General features: G+C 45.8%; 2 protein-coding genes across 2 annotated transcripts in view; both read right to left on the bottom strand.

Annotated features, from left to right (window-relative positions):
- Positions 1-2,373, bottom strand: part of RHOT1 (ras homolog family member T1) — a 76,413-nt gene extending 74,040 nt beyond the window's left edge. Inside the window, exon 1 of the mRNA XM_053212645.1 lies at positions 2,291-2,373. The gene's annotated coding sequence lies outside the window, so the exon portion shown is untranslated. The remainder of the gene's footprint in view (positions 1-2,290) is intronic.
- Positions 1,341-16,547, bottom strand: RNF135 (ring finger protein 135). Its single transcript, XM_053212651.1, has 5 exons — positions 16,098-16,547; positions 10,374-10,517; positions 6,912-7,032; positions 3,209-3,298; positions 1,341-2,408 (listed from the first exon to the last, which is right to left on the bottom strand). Exons 1-5 carry the CDS (start codon positions 16,470-16,472, stop codon positions 1,879-1,881), a joined length of 1,260 nt encoding a protein of 419 aa, XP_053068626.1. The 5' UTR covers positions 16,473-16,547; the 3' UTR covers positions 1,341-1,878.
- Positions 16,548-17,830: the final 1,283 nt, after the last annotated feature.

Below are 17,830 nucleotides of genomic sequence, written 5' to 3'. Positions count from 1 at the left end.
GGGGTTTGAACTCACAACCCCAAGATCAAGAGTTGCACACTCTTCCAACTGAGCCAGCCAGACACCCCGCTTTGTATACTTTCAATAGGTGAGTTTTATAGTATGTAAATTATATCTCAACAAAGCTGTTAAGAAAAAGACACATCTGGTTGTTGTTGTTGTTTTTTAATGGGCAAGACTCTTGTGGCCAGGGATGTTTATTTGGGTGCTAACACTATAAAGAAATTTAAGGAAGCGATTACTGTAAACGTCAGATTCCTTTCAGGCAGAGGAAGGACTGTGTGATCAGGACAAGGCACGTGAAGGAGCTTCTGGGGTGGGTAGGAAGGTTTTATTTCTTGACCTAAAGTGTACTTAATAAGGGTGTTTATAATAATTTGTTATATTCCACATGTATTATAGAGTTTTCTTTTATTTACCTTGAGAGTGAGGGGCAGAGAGAGAGAGAGAGAGAGAGAGAGAAAGAATCCCAAGTAGGCTCCACACTGTCAGTGCAGAGCCTAATGTGGGGCTTGAACTCAGGAACCTGTGAGATCAAGACCTGAGCCGAAATCAAGAGTAGGACACTTAACCAACTGAGCCACCCAGGCACCCCTTTTGTGGTTTTCTGTATCTGTTGTGTTACATAATAAAATGACTTTTAAAAATAGGGGAAATCAAGAATGAAATGACACCCTATGCTGGCCAGACTGTCAGGTGTCCCCTATGACCCCCCACCTCCTGGTATTCCTGCCCTGTTTAATCCCTTCCCCTCGAGTGTGGGCAGGACTTGCAACTTGTTTTTAACCAACAGAATAAGGCAAAGGCAATAGAATGTATGGGATTATGTGTATGTGATTATATTATACAAGATTTAAAGTCCATCTGGCTAGGAGATGTTCTGTTCCTTGTTGGCTTTGAGGACGTGAGGGGTACACTGCAGAGGCCCATGGGGTGAGGAACTGAGGGTGGTCCCCAGCCAACAGCCAGCAAGAAACTGAGGACCTCAGTCTGACAACCCAAGAGGAACTGAATATTACCAACCACCATGTGAGTCTGGAAGGAGATCCTTCCCCAGTTGAGCCTCAGATGACACCACAGTGCTGGGTCACACCTTGACTGCAGCTTGTGAGACCCCCCCAAGCAGAGGCCTTGTCTCAACGGTGCCCTGACTCCTGGCACAGAAACTGTGCCTCACTCCTCACAGAAACTGTGAGGTGCTGTGTGTTGTTTAAAACCACTGCATTCGTGGCCATGGTATTACACAGCAACTGATAATCTGCCCTGAGTTTGGGGGTCCCTCAAACCACTCTCAGGTTCAGTGATTCACTAGAAGCCCCCAGAGAACTCAGCAAAGTGACTGTAGTCTTGGTTACAATTTATTACAGTGAAAGGATACAGATTAAAATCAGCAGTAGTAAAAGGCACAGCACACAGGGCAGGAGCCAAGAGATCAACTATCCTCTCCCTGCGGACTCACAAGGACAAGGTTAATTCTCCTAGTGACAGTTAGCGACAGTGTGTGGCAATGTACAAAGGGTATTGCTAACCAGGGAAGCTCACCCCAGCCTTGGAGCCCAGGGCTTTTACTGGGGTCAGGCACCCAGGCAGAGTCTCCAGCCCCTCCAGAGGTCAAGGTGATAGCTCCTGGCCCGAGGCCCTCAGGTAAACAGACACTCTTATCAGAAGGATATCCCAAGGGCTTAGGGGTTACCTCCCAGGAGCCAGTCAAGGGTCAATGCTTTCTGGGGAATGTGCAGTTTCAATGTCCCAAGCCTACAGTTAGCCCTTTTCTGCTCACCCATTAACTCTGGAAGTGGGATCTTTGGGAAGTTGCCAGCTGCTTGAAATCAGAGGGAGAAACCGGGAGATCACCATGTTTTAAGACCCAGGGAACCTTTACACCTTCACTGGCCTTATAGTCAGAGCATTTCCAGGATTTAAGCCATACAGCCAGAAGGCAGGGTGCAGAGGGGAGGAGGCAGAGACAGGGCACTCGTACAGAAGTGTCTCCTGATTGGCCACCGAATAGAAGGCAAGTTTGCCCTCTTCCAGGTCCAGCCAGATGCCCACCACCTTAGGTCTGTCAGAGCCCAGGATGGTTTCCTTGACCATGTGCCATGCAGAGAGCTGGCCAGTCCCCTTCCACTCTACACACCAGGAGTCTTCGGTCCTTCCCAGGGTCTGGTTGCGCCTCATCCCCCAGGAGGCCACCCCAACTGCCCAGTTGTTGCAGTGCTGAGTGTCTACTTCCCAGTACTGCTGCCCTGAAGAAAAGGCCTGGGAACATAAGACCTGGCAGGTCACAAACCTCTCGTGACTCCAGAGATGGGTCTGCGGGCAGCGAGATACAGTCACCACCCGGCAGTCCTCAGACACCTCCAGACTACAGCAGTGGCTCCGAAGGTCAAAGGTCGGACTGATGGCCCCTGAGGAAAAGAACAAGGATATGATTAGCTCTCACCCTAAGAGCAAAATATAGCTTTGTAGCTTTTTTTTTCTTTATTTATTTTTAAGAAAGAGAGAGAGAGAAAGAGACAAAGTGTGATTTGGGAAGGGGCAGAGAGAGAGGAGGAGACACAGAATCAGAAGCAGGCTCCAGGGTCTGAGCTGTCAGTACAAAGCCCAACGTGGGGCTCGAACTCCAGAACGGCGAGATCATGACCTGAGCCGAAGTTGGACGCCCAACCGACTGAGCCTCCCAGAGGCTTTGTATCTTTGAGTGTGATAAAGTTTACTTACACTGGCATTAAAACTGGTACGCCAATTTGCAGTCTTCTATCATGGTTCTAGTAACAATCCCCCCTTCCCATCTTAACTTTTATTTCCCCACTTTAGCCTGGAATTTGGGAGTCTTCATCCCTTTTGTCTTTGTAATCAGCTCCCCTTTGAGCCAAAAACAGGCCCAGCAGCTGGGAGGTGGACTGGCAGACCCCCAGGTTTTGTTTTCTTTTGTTTTGTTTTGTTTTTTGTTTTGTTTTGTTTTGTGTTGCTTAATTCTTTTTTGAAAGAGAGGGAGGGAGCCCAAGTAGGGGAGAGGGGTGGAGAGAGAGAGAATCCTAAGCAGGCTCCACTCTGGGCACAGAGCCCAACACAGAACACGGGGCTCGATCCCACAACCCTGGGATTGTGACCTGAGCCAAAATCAGGTCAGGGTCAGACACTCCACTGACCAAGCCACCCAGGCGCCCCAGGCCAAAGCCAAGTTTTAAGCAGACTACATACTTACACTGAGCAAACCGGGAGGTCCTCGTGGGGGCAGGGTGACTGTGGTCAGGCAGCCGGCATGCAGAGGAAGATGGACCTTCTTGGAGTTCCACTAAGGAATCAAAACATTGGGAAGGGGAAAAAGTCTTATCAAAAAAAAAAAAAAAGGCAAATAGAAGTATTCAAACATTGTGATCAGGGCACACAGCTTTTTTGTAGTGTCAGACTTGAATCAGACAGGACATCCAGCTCAGGTATTGATGTGGAAATGGTGGGGTTCAGAGCGAACGGTCAAGAAAGAATTCTTGAGACATTTTCAGTGCAAAAAGGTAGTTTCATTAAAGCTCGGGGACAGGACCCGTGGGCAGAAAGAGCTGTACGTGGGTTGTGAGGGGTGGCCGACTATATACCTTCAAGTTGGGAGGGGGTCAGGGATAGAGTAAGTCTCTAAGGAATTTTGGAAGCAAGGTTTGCAGGACCTTGAGGGGGCTAGCTGTTGTTAGGAAAAAGTCATTTATTACTGTCTAATAAAACCTCAGTCATGAAACCCTTCAGATGTATATCATGCTCCTTATGCTTGGAGGATGACTGCTAACATATAATTGGGGGGACAGAGATAAAGGAGGTTTCCAAAGGAATGTTAAATGTCCCATATGTTAAAGTAGACTGATAGGCTCCTGGAGGGTTGGGATAATGTTAAGCTAAGACTGCCTTTTGCCCCTAGCAAAGTGTCAGCATGGAGGCAGCTGAACTCCCAGAGGAAGGTCACTATGCTTGTTTCAAGGACTTGTCAGTGGGCTGTAAGTTACCTTTGTTTCCCAAATCATTAAAAAAAAATCTTTTTTCAATGTTTATTTATTTTTGAGAGAGAGAGAGAGAGAGACAGAGCACAAGCAGGGGAGGGGACAGAGCACAAGAGGAGAGAGAAAGAGAGACACAGAATCAGAAGCAGGCTCTAGGCTCTGAGCTGTCAGCACAGAGCCCGACGCCAGGCTCGAACTCACAGACTGTGAGATCATGACCTGAGCTGAAGTTGGATGCTTAACCGACTGAGCCACCCAGGCACCCCATGTTTCCCACATCCTTATGTTCAGCCCCATGTTCTCACGGTGAGCTTTTTTTACTGCCTGTTTCCCTGGTAAGATTTAAGCTCCTTGCTGGTGTGAGAAGTAAGGGAGATGATTCATTTTCAGAAACACCAAATAAAAGCTGTGCCGTCTCATTAAAATAGGTTTACAACCTATTGGAAATATGTATGACCTCCCTCCCCATCCCCCCCGCCCCCCACACACACACCATGGAGTCCCAAACCCTTAGACACTTCACGTCCTGGTTCTTCTTCCCCTCTCCATTTCATGGGCTTATTTTCGCAGGCTTTGCAATGAGCATGCACCATAGAACAAAGGGAGGAGGGACTGAAAGTCTCTGCGTCACCTCAGGGAATGTACATTTGTTCCAATCAGACTACTTTTTGCCTGACATGGGCATAGGCGCCATCTGGGTAAGGCTGTAACCTCTGTAGTACTCAGCCAATGAGTGCTGAGGAATCAGGGGAGGGACCTGCACGTCAGGAGATACATTGTCTGCTGTAACTGCCCTGAGTGTGCCTGTCCATCAGACACCTGCTCTTGTAAGAACATTGATTAAAGCCTGGCTTCACCATGCTCCGAGTCTCCGTTTCCCTCCATTGATTGGGATGCTGGACTTATTTCTAACACTGGTAGAGACCTTGTTCATCTTTATGTTCTAAGCACCAAGCATAGTACCAGGCACATGGGAAGGGTTAGATGCATATGTATCAAATAAATTAGCTAATACAGTTTCAGGGCATCACTCTGACACCCAGAATATCCATGACCTCCCCACCGAATGCCATAAGTGCTTTAAAATGTTACTTTGTGTAAGTAAATTCTGAATGGGCACTCAAGAAACCACTACAAGCAGTTAACTGAAACTGCAATGGGCAAATTGGGCAAGGGTGGGAAAGAGACCTTCACTGTGTGCTTTTATATTGTTTTGATTGCTGAATTAAAAATTTTAAATTTAACATCAAAATTTAAACATTTTAATTAATTAATAACTTTAAGATTTTATTTTTAAGTAATCTCTACACTCAACATTGGCCTTGAACTCACAACCCCAAGATCAAGAGTCACATGCTCCACCGACTGAGCCAGCCCGGTACTACTAAAATTCTGATTTTAAATTTATGTAAGTAAATAAGATCATTAAGGAACCTAATCTAAACTTAGGGGTGCACAGGAGCCAAGAGGACACTTATTTCTCAGATAATTTTTGGAGCAACTAATAAAGTGTGCTCTAACTGGTTCCCTTGAGAAACTTCTCCCAAGGGATCATGTTTCTCCACCTAAATACAAAATAACTTTCTGGAGCCCCTGGGTAGCTCAGTAGCTTAAGCTTCCGACTTTGGCTCAGGTCATGATCTCGTGGTTTGTGGGTTCAAGCCCCACATTGGGCCCTGTGCTGACAGCTCAGAGCCTGGAGCCTGCTTTGGATTATGTGTCTCCCTCTCTCTCTGCCCCTCACCCACTTATGCTCTCTCTCTCTCTCTCAAAAATAAGCAAACATTTAAAAAAAATTTTTTAGGGACACATGGGTGGCTCAGTCGGTTAAGCGTCTGACTTCAGCTTAGGTCATGATCTCAAGGCTTGTGAGTTCGAGCCCAACATCCGGCTCTGTGCTCACAGCTCAGAGCCTGGAGCCTCTTCAGATTTCTGGGTCTTTCTCTCTCTCTCTGCCCCTCCCCCACTCACACTCTGTCTCTCTCTGTCTCTCAAAAATAAATAAACATTAAAAATTTTTTTTTTATTTTTTTAAATAACTTTTTAAGCAGAGCAAGATCATTTGAATATAAAAGTCGTTATAAGAGACATGTTCCTAAAGCATATAAAGCTGGCAGTGGCCAGACCAGGAGGCAGAAGAGAGGGAGCCCAGAGCTAATGTCTAAGGGACAGGCGTCAACTAACAGTTCTTCAGTCATGACTAGGGTTACAACAGAGAATGTACAAAGTCAAACAGAAAGGTTCCTTTCTATGTTTTTACTGTTTATTATTAGCACGCTTGCCAGAGATGATATGTTAATAGAACTTATCAAGGACGATTTACAAAATCATATGCTTTGTTATCAAGATATTTAATAGTTAAACATAAAAAGCAGCCTATTTCCTTTTTTTAATTTTTTAAAAAAGTTTATTTATTTATTGTGAGAGACAGAAACAGCACAAGTAGAGGAGGGGCAGAGAGACAGAGAATCCCAAGTAGGCTCTGCACTGCCAGCTTGGAGCCGATGTGGGGCTCAAACTCACGAAACCGCGACAGCATGACCTGAGCTGAAACCAAGAGTTGGTCACTCAAACGACTGACCCACCCAGACCCCCCAAAAAACAGCCTATTTCTGAATCTCCTCAGGTAGATAACACAGATGAGCAGTAAGCTAGCAAAATCAGGTCTAGGTTCTGGATGTATAGGTCTCAGAAAATGAGTTTCTATTTTTTAAAGGCCTGTGTTACATCATACCGCCAGTCATATCCAAAAAACATATCCAGCCACAAAAACACCTCAGCCCACTCTTTCCTCATTTACAGCACCACAGGAATAACACAGCTGGGCTCTGGGATCCTATCCCCCAAAAACAAAGCCCTGGAACACTCTGTCATTTCCCCCAACTTCCATATTTAATACTCCACAAAATAAAATCACCTTACCCTGTGGTTGTTCTTCAAGGGCCTCTTTCCATGTCAAGTTTTCCCGTAATTTTTCCCGGATTTCTTCTAAGTCATGCAGAATGTCTCTCAGTTTTCTCTCGGGTGTGTGGGGAGTCACGAGCTTTAAAGAAACCAAGGAAAGACTATTGATGAATCATCCAAAATAAATTAATTAGTTCAAGTCTCTTAAGGTATGCATCAAATAGCATATTCTGATTCTGCCATCTCTAATTCTCTATGTGCCCCCTCACAAATTTTTAAAAACATAATTAGGCCCTCAGACCACATGCCTTGGAAGGAATCTGGAAGAATACAAAGGGCAGCAAAAATATTAAAGAGTGGTTATTTCTGGGTGGTGGGGTTATGGGTGATGTTCATTTTCTTTGTTTTAAAAAAATTTTTTTTAATGTTTATTTATTTTTGAGAGAGAGAGAGAGAGAGAGAGCAAGAATAGGGGAGAAGCAAACAGAGAGGGAGAAATAGAATCTGAAACAGGCTCTAGGCTCTGAGCCATCAGCACAGACCCTGACACGGGACTCAAACTCACGAACCACGAGATCATGACCTGAGCAGAAGTCGGACGCTTAATCGACTGAGCCACCCAGGTGCCCCTCATTTGCTTTCTTTAAACTGCTTGTGTATTTTCTAGTATTTTCTACAATAAACATGGATTTCTTAAGTAATACCAAAAAAAGTATTAAAATTTGTAAGCCCATCCTATAGGGGCTTTACAAAATAAATAATACAGATAGTCACCAAGATAAGCTTCAGAGGCCAGAATAATCTTCTCCAAGAGGCTACCATTATATTATCTCTCTTCTCAAGAGCCAGCATAGACATGTTGCCGCCATCCAGGTCCTCCCAGCTCTCTCGGGCCTCTAACCTATGCTCCCTGATTGTCTTTAACCTGTCATTCCCCAACACAGCCTCCCATTTGCTCCCACCTTCCCACCTTTGGTCCCTGACTTTCCTTCCCAACTTTGCATATCCTATTTGCATATCCCACTCTTCTTACCACTCATAAAGTAGCAGGCCCAATGGACTGAGTACTTTCCACGGCTTACTTCTAATTTTTAAAACAACCTTCCAAGGTGGGTTTGCTATTCCCATTTAAAAAAAGAAGTTACATCACTCATATGAGGCCTTTAAGACATAGAACAGATGAACATAAGAGAAAGGAATCGAAAATAATATAAAAACAGGGAGGGGGACAAAACAGAAGAGACTCATAAATATGGAGAACAAACTGAGGGTTACAGGAGGGGTTGTGGGAGGGGGGATGGGCTAAATGGGTAGGGGGCATTAAGGAATCTACTCCTGAAATCACTGTTGCACTATATGCTAACTAATTTGGATGTAAATTTAAAAAATAAAATTAAAAAAAATAATAATAATAAATACAAAAAGAAGTTACAGTTACACCTCATGGAGGTGAACTAAATTGCCACAGTGAATTTTATCGACCTGCATTTTCCCATCACTTGAGCACTTTTTTTTAATGTTTATTTATTTTTTTGAGAGAGAGACAGAGAGAGAGACAGAGACAGAGACAGGGCATTAGCAGGGGAGTGGCAGAGAAAGAGGGAGATGCAGAATCTGAAGCAGGTTGCAGGCTCCGGGCTGTCAACAAAGGGTCCAATGAAGGGCTTGAGCCCATGAACCACGAGATCACGACCTGAGCCGAAGTCAGATGCTTAACCAACTGAGCCACCCAGGCGCCCCTACTTGAGCACTTTTTTATACCAGAGCTCTTTTTGCCCAAGGTCAGAATACAAGCCAGCAGCACTGCCAAGGGGGAAAGTCAGACCCTCAGGCTTTTCTCCCCCCAACACCTTGCATCCCTGAAGACCTGTGTATTCACTCCTTCAATGAGCATTTGTTGAACACCTAACTATGTGTCCAGCAGTGTGGTAGGCCTGGGGATACAAGAGTGAACAAAAGAACAAAAGCCATCAAGGTCTCTGCCCTAATGAAGCTTAGAGTCCAGGGTAGGGGAAGAGGGATAACAGACAGGAATAAATTATGGCACCAATCATTATCAAGTTCCAACTTGTGATAACTGTTGCAAATGAAGTCATAAGGGCCTCTCTAATAGGGAGACTTGTTCCAGGAAATCAGTGAAGGTTTCTCCCGGAAAGTGATGATCTAGCTAGGTCTGAAGGATGAACAGGCATTACCTAGGTGGCAGGATGAAAGAAGAATATTCCATGGAGCGCACCCTGCTGGTGGGAAGAAGCACGACACCCTGGAGGTACTGATGTGGGCCACGGTGGCTGCAGCTTGAAGAGCCCCAGGGTGAGGAGGGTGAGGGGACCCAGATGGAAGGAGACAGGAGAGGCAGACAAGGGCAGGAGTCCCACAGGGCCCTGTTGGTTCTGTGAGGACTGCTGGGATTTGAGTCTTAATCCCCCACAAACAGATGGCGCTGGAGATGTTGTAAATCAGATTTGTGTTTGAGAGGACCATGAGGAGAGCAGACCAGTGCGAACAGAGTGGAGTAATTAATTATTGCGGCAATCCAGGCAAGAAATGATCAGAGGCTTTGATCAGAGATGTCTCCAGAAAGCTCAAGAGTAGTCAACAGATTCTAGGGATGTTTAGGCTGGTGAGGGAAGGGGTGACAGGATTCCCAGGTTTCTGGCTTGTGCACTTAGAAGGATATAACAGGCCCAGTCATTAAGATGGAAACAGTTTGGGACATTGTTTTAATAAGTTTATTTATTTATTTTTGAAGCGGGGAGGGGCAGAGAGAGAGAAGCGGACAGAGGATCTGAAGCAGGCTCTGTGCTGTGCTTAACCAACTGAGCCACCCAGGCACCCCAGTTTGGGGCACTTTAAGTACGGTGTACCTTTGAGATACCAAGAGGAAAAGGTGAGAAGGAAGATACCAGACCATAGCTCAGAGAAAGGTCCAGGCTGGAGCTAGGGTGTTCACAGGGTGGTAATTAAAGCCATGGTGTGGGAAAGACCACGCAGGGGGAAGAAAAAGCGACGTACAAGTCAGCCTTGAGGAATCTGGGCACTTCATTGCTGAGGAGAGGAAAAGAGAGTGAGCCTGCAAGACAGACGGAGAAGACGCCAGCCAGAGGAAAACAGGAGAAGGTCAGAACAATCCTGTCCTAGAAGCTGAGGAAGCTTCAGGAATGAAGGTGTGGCCAAAGGCTGCTGAAAGGTCAGTGAAGATGAGGACGAGACTATCTGCAGGATTTGCACAGAGGTCACTGGGGATCTCAGAGCTGGTTAGGTACAGGGCTAGGATGGCACCTGACCCACCAGAAGCTCCCCCGCCTTGCCTCCAGCATTCTACGCTTCTGCTCAAACATGTGTGACAGTAGGAAAATGGTAACAGATGAAGACTTACTGCATCCTTCAACTTCCAAACACGTTCATGTTGCTCCAATTGGAAGCTGTCCCTAGCCCCGCCCCCGGCACACCCTTTCCCCCTCCTGGCTGGGTGCCTACCAAGCTCCGGGTGCTCCCTTCATTGTCTGGTCCGGGCTCCGGGAGGTGTCTCTGACTCTGAAGACTCCTGACAAGGTCTACAAGCTGTTCCACCAACTCTTCCAGCTCATGCCCAGCTTCTGTGATGCTCTTCTGTGCCGCCGCCTTTAAAAGAACAAAGAAGAACACAAAGCTGGACCCAGGAAGCAGCTCCAGACAGGGAAGTTGTAAACACCGGATAAAGGAAGCAGGCAAGTAGGTGACGAAGATGTCCAGAGGACAAGGAGGTACACTTCCTAGACCTTTTGCGTGCCTACTGATCATTTGGCGGCCATAACAGGGAAACAGAGACCATCCACAGGAGTGGGGTGGGGGGTGGTGAGAGTGAAGCGTGAAGGGACGAGAGGAGTCATTCTGCAGAGGAGGTCAGAGAGGAAATGGAGAGCCTGGAGATTTGGCAGGATGGGTGCAGCCAGCAAGGTGAGAGGGGCAGTGGAAGCAATCAAACTAGAAAGGTTTAAGGTCCAGTGTCACCAGAATCATCCTGTGTCCTTACCACTCCTTTCAAAGTAAAAGTGACCCTTCCTCCTTCTCCTCTTAAACAGTGCAGAGACTCAACCTAACTGATCATTGTGCAGGGATTGAGGAAACTTTCAAGTGATGCACAGATGTAAGCTCCTTTTGTTTGGTTATTGATGTCTTATACATTTTTAAAATTTTTTAATGTTTATTTACTTTTGAGAGAGAGAGAGACAGAGCACAAGCAAGGGAGGGGCAGAGAGAGAGGGAGACATAGAATCTGAAGCAGGCTCCAGGCTCCAAGCTGTCAGCGCAGAGCCCGACGTGGGGATTGAACCCATGAACCGTGATATCATGATTTAAGCCGAAGTCAGACGCTTAACTCACTGAGCCACCCAGGCACCCCTGACGCCCTATACATTTAAGGCAACATTCAAACTAGAGCGCTAAACAACCCCACTTAAAGACCTTGATTTGCTGGGAGTAGAAGTAAGTTCTGCAGTCAACATTTTGGAACAACCTCAAGACCTGGGGGCCCTCATCAGAGGCAGGATGGGCTCAGACTTCAAAGGATGAAGTATGGAATTGCATTCCCTCCACAAGGGGTCCTATGTCAAGTCACAGAAATACACAGTGTTTATCATCCAACTGTCAATAAACCAGTTTTTATAACTTTGTTCTGATACTTTTCTTTTTTAAATCATGTTGGAACCTCAAAATCTGAAATTAACCCAGGACCTTCTGCATCTCCAAGAAGCCTGACATCCCTCTGGGGCACCTGGGTGGCTCAGTCAGTTAAGTGTCCAATTCTTTACTTCAGCTCAGGTCATGATCTCATGGTCATGAGATTGAGCCCCACATCAGACTCTGCACTGACAGCACAGAGCCTGCTTGGGATTCTCTCTCCCTCTCTCTCTGTCCCTCTCCACTCACGTGCTTTCTCTCTCTCAAAATAAATAAACATATACATAAACATATAAATAAACATATAAACATATAAACATGTAAATATAAATATAAATATAAATATAAATATAAATATAAATATACCTTGTGTTCCCTCCACATAGAAACATCACAGAACAGACACTGTCAAAACCAATTATGTCAGAACTCTGGAAAAGGCTCAGAGGGAAATTTATAACTGTAAATTCCTGCATTAAAAAAGAAGAAGGATCTCAAATCAATCACTTACATTTATTTATACCTTGAGGAACCAAGGGAAAAAAAGGGCAAACCAAACCCAAAGCTAACAGAAGGAAGGAAATAATAAAGATTATGGGAGATAAATAAAATGGAGAATGTAAAACCAATAGAGATATGAATGAAACAAAAGTTGGTTCTTTGAAAAAAATCAACAAACTGACTAATCTTTAGCTAGACTGATAAAGAAAAAGAAAGAGGAAACATAAATGACCAAAATCAGAAAGAAAGCAAAGTGGAGACATTACTACTGACCTTACAGAATAAAATTTAAGAGAATATTATGAACTTATTACTCCAACAAATTAGATAACTTATATGAAATGGATAAACTCCTAGAAACACAAATTACCTAAACTGACTTAAAAATAAACAGAAAAATGTCAACAGAGGTATAACAAATAAAGAGATTGAATCAGTAATCAAAATCCCAACAAAGAAAAATCTAGGACCAGATGACTTCACTGGTGAATTCTACCAAATGCTTAAAGAAGAATTAACAAGAGTCCTTCTCAAAGTCTTCCAAAACATAGAAGAGGAAGGAACGCTTCCTAACTCCTCAGTGAGGCCAGCATGACCCTGTTGCCAAAGCTAGACAAACACATCACAAGAAAATCACAGACCAATAGCCCTTAACAAAATACTAGCAAACTAAGTCCAGTGGCGTATTAAAAGGATAATACACCACGATCAAGTGGAATTTATCCCAGGAGTGCAAAGTGGTACAACTTAAGAAAAACAACCAGTGTGATATACCACATTAATAGAATGAAGGGATAAAAACCACATAATCTTTTCATTTGATGCAGACAAGGCATTTGACAAAATCCAACACCCTTTCATGATTAAAACACTCAGAAGGGGTGCCTGGGTGGCTCAGTTGGTTAAGCGTCTGACTTCAGCTCAGGTCATGATCTCACAGTTCGTGAGTTCGAGCCCCGTGTCGGGCTCTGTGCTGACAGCTCAGAGCCTGGAGCCTGCTTCGGATTCTGTGTCTTCCTCTCTCTGCCCCTCCCCTGCTTGCACTCTCTCTCTCAAAACTAAATAAACATTAAAAAAAAATTAAAAAAAAAAAAAAAAGTAAAACACTCAGAAAACCAGGAATAGAAAGGAAATTCCTCAACATAATAAAGGCAATTTATGAGAAATCCACAACTAACATCACACTCAATGGTGAAAGACTAAGAGCGGGACTAAGGCTCTAAGAGTGGGAACAAAACAAGCATGCTTGATTGCACCTCTGCTACCTGACATTGTACTGGAAATTTTAGCCGGAGCAATTAGACAAGAAATAAAAGGCACCTATCGGGTGCCTGGGTGGCTCAGTGGGTTAAGCATCTGGCTCTTGATTTCGGCTCAGGTCATGATCTCACAGTTCTTGAGGTTGAGCCCCATGTCTAGCTGTGAGCTGACAGTACAGAGCCTGCTTGGGATTCTCTGTCTCCCTCTCCCTCTGCCACTCCCCTGTGCATGCACCTGTGTGCTCGCTCACTCTCTCTCAAAAATAAATAAACATTAAAAGAAAAAAAAAAAAGAAACAAAAGGCATCCCAACTGGAAAAGAAGAAAAGATGCTCTCTACCCACATGACATGATCTTATAAATAAAATCCTAAAGAATACACAAGGAAGCTACTAGAGCTAGTAAATGAATTCAGCAACGTTGAAAGGTGCAAGATCAGCACACAAAAAATAGTGCTTTTATACCCCTGCAGTGAGCAATCAAAAAAAGAAATTAAGAACCCAACTGCATGTATAACAGTATCTAAAAGGACGAAAATACCTAGGAATATATTTAACCAAGGAGATGAAATAACTTCTGTTTTTGAAAACTACAGAGCAACACTGAAAGAAAGTTAAGAAGACCTAAATAAATGGAAACACATTCCATGTTTTTGGAAGAAGACTTAATATTGTTAAAGATGTCATACTCAAAGTGACCTACAGAATCAACACAATCCCTCTCAAAATTCCAACAGCCTTGTTTGCAGAATGATAACATCAATTTTCAAATTCATATGGAATTGCAGGGAGAGCCAGAACAATCTTGAAAAAGAACAGGGTCAGACAGACTTACACTTCCTGATTTCAAAATTTATTACAAAACTATATTAATCAAAACAATGTGGTACTGACATAGGGATAGATTCCCCTGCCCCCCCAAAAAAACCCAATGGACTAGAATTAGGAGTCTAGCAATAAACCCATTCATCTATGGCCAACTGATTTTTTATGAGGGTTCCAAGTTCACTCAATGGAGAAAAACACTTTCTTCAACAAACGGTATTGGGACAGCTAGATTTTCACATGCAACAGAATAAAGTTGGACCCCTACCTCATGCCATATAGAAAGACGAACTCAAAATGGGTCAGCAACCTCAAAACAAGCCTTATTACCATAAAACTCTCAGGAGAATATACGGGGATAAATCTTCGTTAACTCAGAATTTGGTGGTGGATTTAGATACGACACCAGAAACAAGAACAACAAAAGAAGAAATAGATACACTGGACATCAGCAAAACTTAAAACATTTGTGCATCAAGGGACATTAGCAAGAAAGTAAAAAGGCAACCCACGAGATGGGGGAATATATTTGCAAGTCATATACCTCATAAGGGCTTAATATCCAGAATTTATAAAGAATTGCTAACACTCCACAAGAAAAAGACAACCCAATTTTTTTTAAGTTATTTATTTATTTTGAGACAGAGTGTGTGTGTGAGCAGGGGAGGGGCAGAGAAAGAGGGAGAGAAAAAGAATCCCAAGCTGTAAGCACAGAGCCCGACCCCAGGCTTGAACTCACAAACTGTGAGATCTTGATGTGAGCTTTAACCGAGTCCAGCGCTTAACTGACTGAGCCACCCAGGCACCCAAAGACAACCCAATTAAAAAAAAAAAAAGTCAAAGGACCTGAATAAACATTTCTCCAACGAAAATACATAAATTAGCAATTAGCCCATGAAAAGATGATCAGTCAACATCGTTAATCATTCGGGAAATGCAGATCCCACTAGGACTTCATGCCTAACGGGAAAGGTATACTAAAAACAAAGTGGCAGGAGGGAGAGGGGAATAAAAATAAAATGAAAAATAACAAATGTTGTTATTTTGCCAACAAACGTTGGCAAGCATGTGGAAACATCAGGATGTTGCCAATGGAATGTAAAATGTTGTTGCTGCTGTAGAAAATGGTTTGGCTGTGTTCCTCAGTAAGTTCAACAGAATTCCCGCACAAACCCGCAAGTCCACTCCTAGGTATTTACCCAAAAGAACGGAGAAGAAGGGCTGGGTTACTTGGACACCAATGTTCAGTGCATCACGACTCGCAATAATCAGAAAGTAGAAACAATCCAAACGGCCATCCGTGTACAAATGGATAAACAAAATGTGGTACATACACGCAATGGAATATTATTCAGCCACAAAAAGGAGTAAGATTCAGGTGCACGCTACAACATGAAGGAACCCTGAAAACACTACGGGAAGTGGAAGGAGCCAGACACAAGGGGACAAATACTATACGATCCCACGTATATGAAATACCTAGAGTAGGCAAATGATAGAGACAAAAAAACAGACCAGACGTTACCAGGAATTGCAGGGAGATGGAATGAGAAGTTACTACTTAAGGGGTGCAAGAGTGTTTGTGGTGCTGACATTCTGGAAACAGAAAGTGATAGTTGCCCATCACTGTGGATATCACTAACGCCACTGAACTGTACATTTTTAAAAAATGGTTAAACGGACCGGTCTTGGGCTATATCTTACCCCGTATAAAAATGTTCAAAGAGACAGACTGCGGAAAGACTGGAAAGAAGTGGCAACGTGCTGAGGAGTAGCTAGAGCGGCCGGGCTGTCAGGAGGCGGCTTTTTCCCAGCGTGCGTATACTTGTCCGAACTGCCCCGAGAGCAGAAGGGCCCAGGGTGAGAGCAGGCGGGCCGGGGCAGGGGTGAGAGCGGGGGGCCGCGGGCAGGCGCGCGGGGCCGAGAGGCGCGACGGCGGCGCGGGTCCGCCTCCCTACCGGCAGCTGGGCGGCGCGGCGCGGGGGCGGGCGCGCGGGCTCGGGCGCGGCGCCGGCGGCGGCTCCCCGGGCGGGAGCGGCGCCGGGGGCCTCCCTCAGCTCGCGCAGCGCCCGGCTGTACTTGTCGGCCAGCTCCTGCAGCAGCGTGTTCTTCCGCAGCTGCGGCGGCTGCGCGGCGCCCTCGCGGCAGGTGGGGCAGGAGCGCCGGCGGCCGGGGCTGCCGGCGGCCCACAGGTCCTTCAGGCAGTCGCGGCAGAAGCTGTGGCCGCAGGGCAGCGTGGCGGGCCAGGCGAGCAGCCCTTGACAGATGATGCAGCCCAGGTCGTCCTCGGCCAGCCACACGGGGATGGCCAAGCCGGGGTCCAGGCCCGCCATGGTGACCAGGCCGCCCCCAGACGCCGGGCCGCGGAAGTCGGGGCCGCGTCGGGGACCGCCCGTCCGCGTCGTCGACCGCCCGTCCGCGTCGTCGTCTCCTTCCGCTCCTCCCTCGACCTTCCACTGCCCGCCTGGGTCCACCCATTTTTCCTGACTTCGGTCCTGCTGAGAGCGGACCTCGGCCCTCCCCCGCCCGGCGAGCGGCGCCCTAGGGCCGAGCTGGCCTGAGTCACAGCCACCTGCGCGTGGAGATCAGCTCCTCCCGAGCGCTAGGAAACGCTGATGTCCTAGAGACCCTTTAGCTTGATGCCTGCCCCGCCACCCCCCCCCCCCCGTTAAAACGTAACCCCGACAACTCTTGCGAGAAGAAAGAGAGGGTTCGATTCAAGAACTTGTTTGTGAAAATGCACCCACTGGATGTCATCCAGCCTCCAAGTAGTAAAGAATTAAAGACTACCCGGTGCACATAGCCGGGGAGCTCTTTAAAAATACCGATGTTGGGGCTCCACTCCCAAAGAGTCTGATTTCATCGTCTAGGGGGAAGCCCGGCGCCGGTATTCCTAAAAACCTCCCCGAGATGATTCTAACGCTCAAAGTTGAGTGACCCCTAGCGATTTTCAAATCGCTATTGCAATACTGAACTGTGCCGCTGGCTCCGTACCGCTCCCTGCTGGCTGAAAGCACATTACCCAACAGGCATCCGGACCAAAATTCTAGAAAGCCTGTTTTCTTGAGGTAGCGCGCTTGGGCCTTGGTTGGGCTTACTCGCTTCCTTGGCTCCTCTTATTCCAGTTCCAGGCTCATTGCAACAGGAAGACGTTGGAGCTGGAAGAGCATCAAATCCTCCCCCCAAACACAAAGGAACTTTCAGGTTTACACGGCAATAATTGAGTGCCAGAGACCAGAACCCCCATCTCTCTGGTTTGTTGAAATGAGCTAACAGTGTCTCATATTTTACCTCACTCCATCTCGCCAGGTCCCAAAGTAGGTACAAGATAATACAAGTTTGTGGCTATTTCCAGTACCGGAAATGACAAGTAGTAGTCAATAGAACTATGTACTAGGCCACTCATGGAAGTTTCCAGCTCTTTCCAGCACCTGGTGGGATTAACACTTCTCTGGCCCACTTGAAACATGCAGAGTACTTGTTACTTTTCCATCAGCTTAAAGAGCTAGTAAGTCATTGTATCCCTTTCTGCCAAATGCCCTGACTGTGAAAATGAGGCCATCAATTGGTGACCTGGGTCTCTGAGTGTCCAAGATGAGCAGACCCCCTGCAGACCCATACTAGAACATGCAGTAAAGGAGGAAAATAAACTTGGCATATGTTAAGCTTACTGAGATTTAGTGGGGGCAGC

Source organism: Acinonyx jubatus, chromosome E1 (assembly GCF_027475565.1).
Source record: "Acinonyx jubatus isolate Ajub_Pintada_27869175 chromosome E1, VMU_Ajub_asm_v1.0, whole genome shotgun sequence".
In the NCBI taxonomy this organism is placed as follows: Eukaryota; Metazoa; Chordata; class Mammalia; order Carnivora; family Felidae; genus Acinonyx; species Acinonyx jubatus.
This window is presented reverse-complemented; position numbering and strand designations above follow the sequence as displayed.

Bases quoted from the DNA above. Each gene is read 5' to 3' on its own strand.
- RNF135 (XM_053212651.1), bottom strand. From the start codon at position 16,472: ATGGCGGGCCTGGACCCCGGCTTGGCCATCCCCGTGTGGCTGGCCGAG. The intron at 7,033-10,373 runs GTAGGCACCCAG...GTTTCTTTAAAG, and splicing joins AAGGGAGCACCCGGAGCTTG to CTCGTGACTCCCCACACACC. The intron at 2,409-3,208 runs GTAAGTATGTAG...TCTTTTCCTCAG, and splicing joins GACCTCCCGGTTTGCTCAGT to GGGCCATCAGTCCGACCTTT.